The 8,191-nt window shown below is 42.8% G+C and overlaps 1 protein-coding gene across 2 annotated transcripts in view; it reads left to right on the top strand.

The window, feature by feature from the left end:
• The window catches only part of LOC111261876 (uncharacterized), a 68,959-nt gene that overhangs the window by 34,415 nt on the left and 26,353 nt on the right, over window positions 1–8,191 (top strand). For both annotated transcript variants that reach the window (XR_002681261.2, XM_022835713.2), the window contains exon 2: window positions 6,860–6,972. Coding sequence is in view for 1 of the 2 variants with exons in the window: in XM_022835713.2 (XP_022691448.1) it covers window positions 6,860–6,972 (113 nt within the window). In the remaining variant the exon portion in view is untranslated. The remainder of the gene's footprint in view (window positions 1–6,859; window positions 6,973–8,191) is intronic.

The raw sequence follows: 8,191 nt of genomic DNA, 5'->3' as shown, positions 1-8,191 counted from the left end.
GCCCAAGTTGGCGAAGCAGATGTTGCGGTATCGTATCAGCGGCTTTACAAGCTAGAAGGCCCGTTTTGCTAACCTATAATAATGTTGAATTAGTTAAGCGTTTGCATCTAGAGTCAACAGCAGCGGTGTAATATTAAAACGATTAGTCGGAATATCGAATGGCTCTCAGACTCGTAGGTAGATGTGGCAAGTTAAAGGATTCAGGTACCGGGCGAGAAATCATTCATGGTCGGTCGACCAGATGGTACCAAAAGTGCTAAAGTACCCGTGAGATTCAACCCAAATGTGGTGCTTTTTTTATTGCTGGATGACCTGAGAAAAAACAAATTTGGATACAATATATTCCACATTAACGATGAAACACTAATTTTGTTACTAATTTGTTGCTAATTTTGTCACATCAGCAAGAGTCCATTTCTCCGCTGAGTGGGTTTAAATGATTCACTTCAGCATCTGTGCAAATGAACATCCGTTTCCAAAAAGATCCTTAGAAAAGAGCGCTCGTTGGCTGCGGAGTACTTCTGACTCCCAAGAGTAGGGCACGCCAATATCAATCCTACGCACACCAGTGGTGGGCTCTTGCGTGAACATTGCGAGGCTTGAAAGCCATGCTAAGGCATTTCGTAGGTATGTGGAAACGCGCTCGTTCGTCAGGAACAATGCTAACCTTTTTGCATCGACCATTGAACATTAGCTACCCAGTCATCGATGTGTGTCTGTGATAAACCCGTTGCAAGGATCTCATTGTCGATATATATCTTATAAATTTATCCAATTAAGGTAGCCAATGTCGATCCAGTCAGCTCTACCAGTTACTAGGCCCACTCGGCCGTATACCAATGCATAAGCCGATCGATACTATATTTTTCGGACTAGAGCACACACGTGGCTCCAACATATGAACAAAGGCCACAAATATATATTCTATTTATTGGCAAACTACAGACCTGGAGCATGGATTCCACTCGGTAGGGCGAACAGCCGCAATCATTACGGGTACTTTTTGAAGCGGGATGTACTTCAGGATAACAACGCTTGGTTGTATCGACCTATTGCTGTCGACCCGTGAGCTGTTGAAAGTCGCATGAAGGAGCGTCACCCTACCCGCGGCGCTCAGAAAAGCGACTAGGTTCAGGTAGTGAATTAATTAGTTTATTTCACTAGACGCCAGTGAATACCTTGGGATGAAGACAGCCTACCGAGTCTACATGATTAAGTTGAAATAAAATATTTTTATTCTTGGCCGGCCCTTGATCTGAAGCACTTCACTGCCTTTAATATTCTTTAAACATCATTTTTTACTCTAAACTGACTTACGCAGGAGCCTCGCTCTCAGCATAGCCATTACTGAGATAAGATATAACGAATTATATATAATTACAATATAAAGTAAAAAGTAAAGCGAGCAGGATATTACATCTATAAGCGCAGAGCTAACATTCAGTCCTCTCAGCCAATAAGAAAGTTAAGTCCTCTATGATACAAAAATACCATATGTCTAGCAAATGAAGCCATATCCAAGCTTTCAAAGCAGCAACTAGTAGGCACTTCTGCATGGAATACCAATAAAACTAATACTTTCACCCCCTCTAAATGGTTTCTTCGTTGTGCCTATTTGAGCCACTGCCGCGGACGGCTTTACCCCTTTGCTTTACCTTCATAACGGATGACTTACGCCTTTCGTGTTGTCGGCGCACCTGTGCATTGATGGGCCAGTCGTTGCCTTTGGCCTAGCAGTGGTGCCGGAATCGTCACTGGCATTGCCCGAATCGAAAACTAGGCGTGACGTGTGTCCTCTTTTCTTATGTTTTCATATCCTGTCGAAAACTACCAGTTAAGCACTTACCATTTGCCTCTTGTTTGTTCGAGTACACCGCGATTCTAGTCAATGTTCTCTTTTTCTGGATTTTTACAGTGATCGCGATCGCCATAGATTGCTTTGTCTTTCTCGACATTGTCGGTCCCCCGTATTCTCGGCTATGTGACGGTTATTATCCTGCACACAACGTGCATATGCTGCTCTCTCGTCCACTGGCTAAGAGGAAAACCTTGCTTTTGTTTCATCTGCGTTGCCGCGTCCTGTTTCTGGCCACCTTGACTATCGCTATTTCTTCGGCGGCGATGTCGCTTCTTTAGCTTTTCCCCAGTTTGTTTTATCAAATCATTATTAAAATGTGATAGCCTTGTTCCGAAGTTGAGTCACTTAGGTGAGATAGGATGTTATGATATAGCTTGCTGTGTTTAAAGGCGCGGTTGGGAATGTTGCATGGGTAAGGATCGGGAAAGCCAAGTTCTGCATCTTCACCTCTCAGTGCCACTGTCGGCCAGTCTGACCAGTGAGATACGGTGTGCTTTGGCGTGTTTGCCCTTTGCAATCGTCAATAGAACGATTACGGCCAGTAGTAAAGGCGAATTGAATGAAAGTGAAAGTAAGAAACGACTCGTACTTTTGGCTGGATCGAAGTGAAAAATGGCTCGTGTGTGATTTGGTTTTTCGAAGCACAACAGACAAGGAGAAAATAGCTGAGTAGCCTGTGACAGTCTGACATTATGATAAATTGCGTCAGGTCGATGGCCCAAAGAAGGCCTTCAGTTAGGAACAACAACAGCGTTACACTCTGTAGGTTGTGGACTTTTTCTAAAAAACAACGTTGTATAGAGAGTGAAGAACTGAAAAAGCGACATAAAAAAGCGGACAGAAGAAGCCCAGTCATTTCACGTGCACAAAGCGTGCCTGACTCTTGCCGTCTGACATCTATGACGCCACGGTGCTTTGACTAGTAAGGGCAGTAGTTTTCCTTCAAGCTCGATTGGTTGTCCTCAGCTCCCACCAGTACCGGCTCTTCTGTTCAAAGCTACTGGGAGGGCAGCGTGGGTGAAGTGGTCCGTCAAAAGCAAACTGGGGCTCGTCAGCGGCCCGGGCGCTGCCGCCGAGAAGGAGCTCCGTTAGCGCGTTGTGTCATCTCGTGACTCCTTCCCGTTCGCATCGAAGCGATCATCATTTTTAGCCTATTCATTCAGGCGTCAAAGCGGCATGCAATGCTAGTAGCAATGGCAGGGAAACGTCTTTTCTGTAAACGTCGAAAAAAAAAATGAACTACTCTTCCTTTTGACAGCGTTTTGCTTTCCTGTGATAGTTACAATGATGGCAACGGCAGTGATGATAGTGGCGGTTGTGATGTTTATTGTGGAGATGCCCGCAGACGATGGTTTCTCGGTAGTTGCGCCTTTCTATCTGTGTATGTTGTTTGACAGATTTTTTTTCTGGGACCTGGACGAGAGGTTTTCGTATGGGTCGGCTTGGCCTAACATGATAGGTTTGGCGCTACCGTTGGCATCACTGCCTTGGCATAACTTAGACGAAAAAAAAGGCTGGCCAGCCTTCCTGCTTCGCGCTCACAGCTAAGAGAAAACGAATAGCGATACCTTGAATCGAAGCCGACAACTCACATCAGATCGGTATCAGCTCGGCAATGGGTGCCATGCGATTTTGTTGCGTGCAGAGGTGAAGTTCTATGTAGAAAACGAACAAAAAAAGAAAAGGGCAAGGACACTGTGCCAGTAGCTCTTCGAAAGGCCAGAGCAGGGCAATACATGAAATGAAGGGTACAAGCGTTATATTCTATGAATCAAAGCAGTGCTTTTGAGCAGCTAGCTCCATAAATGCCTCGTGTCTACGGAAGGAAAAAAGAATTGGCCAAACTACCTGTACGAATGGTATTTCCATCTTTCTTGTAGCAGCAGAAGAGGCTTTTCCTCGTTTACCATGCCCTCCAGAACCCCGTACTGTCGTAGCTAAGTTACTCGGCGAACGTGTGCTACGATTGTTAGATCAAGATAGGAGAAGCAGCGCGTGATAATGCCTCGTCTATGAGGCGCTTTTCTCCTTTGTTTTGTGGAGGACGCGTAGGCAAGGCTCGGGGAAATGAAGGAATGAGTAACAAAGAGGGGGAGGTGGCCTTACGCTGCTGCTGACGACAACAACATTCCTTCCGCTGCCGTCTTCTTAGGCTCGGGCCTCATCGGACGGAACTGGGGCAAACGCCATCGCGTTCTTAGGAACATCGATTATTGCCGGTCTGCGTTGGTCAGGGGGATCAAGCAGGCAACACTTCAGTTGAAAGGTAGCAGCAGTACCAAACACGAGTGCTTGTTCGGGTCAACCTAGGATTATTTATCGCGCAGTCGGTGGGATTTCGATTCTAGACAAAATGCTTGTCGCATTTTGTCTAGAATCGAGATAGGGAAAAATGGAAAAAGGACGGATAGCTGTTACCTTATAGTGGAGTTACGAGCTGACGGAGCCTTCTAGCGTAAGCCGGCAAGGAGGCGAATACCTATCTGACTTTACCTAACATATTTTTATATGGATGTGATTGCGCAAACTGGTGACGAGGAGCACGTTATGATGTTATGGGGTAGTCAAGTTATCTGATGCCAGTTGTACTGCCGGAGCACGTATAGGAAATAGAACAGTGGTAGGCTATAGTAGAGCTGGGTCGAACAACTTTATTGGACTGATAACTTGTGTCAAGCACAGTTGTAAGCTTTAAATTAAAGATAACAACTCCTTGATATGGACGGGTTTCATCATAAAAATTGCAATACTACTTTAAATGCTTACCCGAGGCACGGAATTTGATAGAACTGTGCGCTTGATACTGCTTTACAGATATCTAGTGATTTCGATTAATATTCGAAAATAGAAAATGTTTTACACCAGTTAGTGTACAAAACATGATATATTACTCGCTCGTCGAGTCAGAAGTCTTTGCCAAATGTGATATATGTGAGGAGATGGCTGAAATTAATTCGTTTAGCGTAAAATTTTTGCCGAAGATTTCTCCGCCGAGTGCTCTAATTTGACAAACCTTGTCGCATATAGTGCTAAGAAGCCGGCAGCTTTATGATGCAATACAAACCTCTTTTTCCTAGTTCGTTTTTTCTTGCTTCCGTTTAAGCTCTCGCAAGCTCCAGTGGTAATGAATATTTGCAGCGACCACGGCTGACCTCGCGTAGGTCAAACTGGTCGATATCGGTCACTTGAATTCATTATGCTGCAAAGCGGTTTGACGAAAATGTCCCTATATCTAAACAGAAGCGATCTCTATGTTATTTGTTTCTTAGGCTTTTGCGCTTTTTATTTTTCCATATTTCAGGCAATCTGCTAGTAAATCAATTTCGCCGACTGGTTCATACTGGCACGTCAAATGTATGAACCTTAAACAACTATAGTGACAAAAAACACAGGAAAATTTGTCGCCTAGTTCGCCTTTTCTATATGGAACAATAGCACTCGGAGAGGTCGTATTCGTGTCTATTGCTGGCAAAATGCGACAGATTGTAACCTCGTTTTGTCTATTCATTTCAAAGCTTAGTTAACTTAAAAAGGGGAAAGTAATGCATGCAGTAGTATAGCTGCACTTGCGATAAAGTTCCCCATCGATTCTTAAGCATTGCCTCCCCAAGAATGATTTCATTGGGTGGTCTGGGGATTGATGCAGTTACTTTGTATGTCACTGTGATTTTGCGATTTGTAGCTATCGCAAATTTCAGACCACCGAAATTAAAAGTCGCTATTATACCCATCTATTTTTAGTGGGCAGCAAGAAGCGAACAATCTTTGGTCATCGCGTTGGTTGACTATACCCCCAGCATCGAATGGTACAACACAGTTTTCCACCTTAGGAAAAGTTTGTCATGCATAATGTGGATGGCCCCCTTCTGCGTCTCACCTAAACGTCTCTGTAAAGGACTGTAAAAACGACTCGTTCGAAATCATTCCCACTGATGTCACCCTCAGCTATAACGCAAAAGTTGTTATTTAGCAACGCCTTCAACCGCGACTTCGAGTGCCGATAATTAATGACAATAATTATATAGCCTTCGAACGAAAGTACGACAACGAGCAGCACAGCTGAATTTAGCGAGAGCAAACAACAGAAGAAACTCAAAAAAAGGGAAGAGAACGCGATCAAAGCTGAACGAACGCAACAGATTCCTGAGACGTTTCCATCTGAGGCAGCAGTCGAAAGCAGTGGAAAGTAGGACGTACGTAATTTCTACTGCGTTTGACACAATCGTATGGTTGCATTAATTTTAGCATGGTGGCCGTAGCGCATTGAATGGCCAAGCAATCATATAGTTATCACCTTGGGATGTCTAGCACATACGGGTTTATTCGGGAGTTGGGTCGAGTGTAAAAAGTACGTTGTGAATGGCACTACGGACATGTTTATTTTCTATAGATGTTACCTGGTTGGTTGATAGAACTGGTGACGAATCAATTCGTAGCCGTAGAGGAATTGTAAGACACATTATAAGTTCGGGCAGTATTTTTCTCTTTGGTAGGTTAAGTTCCCGAAATTTCAATGTATAATAACAAAAAAAAAAAAGGAAAAAAATAGTTGTTAGCTGCACCTGGATACCAGATGCAGAGGTTCGCCGGTTTGTATTCGTTAATAGGCACACAAAAACCTGTATGTTTTTGCAAAGCAAATGACGAAAAAAATTACTAATCGCCAGAGTATCATCAAACAATGAACATCGAACAGGTCAGCAGTGGAATATATGGAAACAAATGTCTCTTTTTCCTCGGTAACAGAAAACACTTGTCGAGTATCAAATGGGTTGTAGTTTTTTTTTTTTTTTATATAGTACTTATTTGGTCTATTTCATGTGATTCTTATTAGAGCTGTTGTATTTTGTCTTGATTACATCGTTGTTCTTTCATGTTGAACCGAATCACGCCGTCTTCGGTCGCTGCGTATCACCGATGTTTCGACTTTTCGTCGAACTTTTTTGCGGTCAACGAATACACCTACTTCGACGGCCAATTTCTGCTGCAATTCTGCAATAGAAATTGGTCGTTTGCAGAGCGGAAGTAGCAAAGTCTCCTTCGTAGACATCCATAAAGGTCGACCAATTCGATTACAAGTACGGGTAGTCGTACCCGTCAAGGACCATCCAAATGTGAGTATTGGCATCGAAGTAGGTAAGCTCTACAATTGGCAAATTTGGTTCTAAACATTGAAAACTAACTATAGTTATTGTTGTTATTGCTAGGGAAATGGGTGTAACTATTTTGACAGGGCATACTCATCACGTACTTAATGCCACTAAGCTGATGCCGAGGAGGATCTAGTGACTTAATAAAATACGTTTTAAAAGAAGTCCATCGATACGCCAAGGGAGAATTTCAGTTAAAAAAATTATACTACTCAGAAGCAAATTTTCCGCCCTTTGTACACGCTACTTCTCATTAGTGAAACAGAAGTGGCCTTCTCGGCTATCAGAAATGTAGATGATATATTTCTACGTAAAAGCTTGATAGAAGTCGTACACCATAATAGTAAGCTAGGTTCATCTAATGAACGTGATGAGGGGCTCATATTTAAACGATGATTTCCCCAGTGCATCTCCGACGTTAAATGTTTGCTTTGATTTCTGTATCATATAAAACGCTCTAAATTCACAATCACACACATAGGCAAACTTGCGGCCTATACCACGCATAGATAGGAGAATTGGTCAGGGCGATGTCTCGTCACGCTGTTCGAGACGAGTGTCAATAGATAATTATCTAAAGGAGACTCTGCCTCTTACAATGTTGACGAGATACATAAATCAGCGCTAAAATGACAGTTTATTGAAGTGTTTTTCAAAGCGTTGAACAGCCCGCTTATTTTTGTGTCATCAACTAATACCCCAAGACGATATGATTTTGAAAAAACCAGCCGATACCTAAACATTCCGTGACATAACACAAACACCTAAGGCATAAGCTACATTACACTGAAGGACCACATGTTATTTTTTCGGACCTGGTAGAATTAATTATCATCGTCGACGTGACATCCATAACTAGGCCAGATTGCTCAATATATATTATGCTTCGACAATAATGGCCTTCCTACTGTCGTACTCGTAGGACCGAACAAGTAAAAGGTGGTTGCTTTCTTAATTTCTAATTGTTTACTAACTAATGTCTTGTCGATGATATTATTGTAGACCGTATAGGACATAACCATTAAAAATAATTACTTGGTAGTTCTTCTATTAGTAATACAAATCTACAAATTAAAGGGCGTCCGGTGAAGCAGTACGATGAGAGCAACTCGATTCTTTCTCTACAAGCCCAACAGAATTACATTTTACGGGCCTTGAGCCAGAGCATATATATATATATATA

This window comes from Varroa jacobsoni, unplaced genomic scaffold (assembly GCF_002532875.2).
Source record: "Varroa jacobsoni isolate VJ856 unplaced genomic scaffold, vjacob_1.0 scaffold_605, whole genome shotgun sequence".
Lineage (NCBI taxonomy): Eukaryota > Metazoa > Arthropoda > Arachnida > Mesostigmata > Varroidae > Varroa > Varroa jacobsoni.
This window is presented reverse-complemented; position numbering and strand designations above follow the sequence as displayed.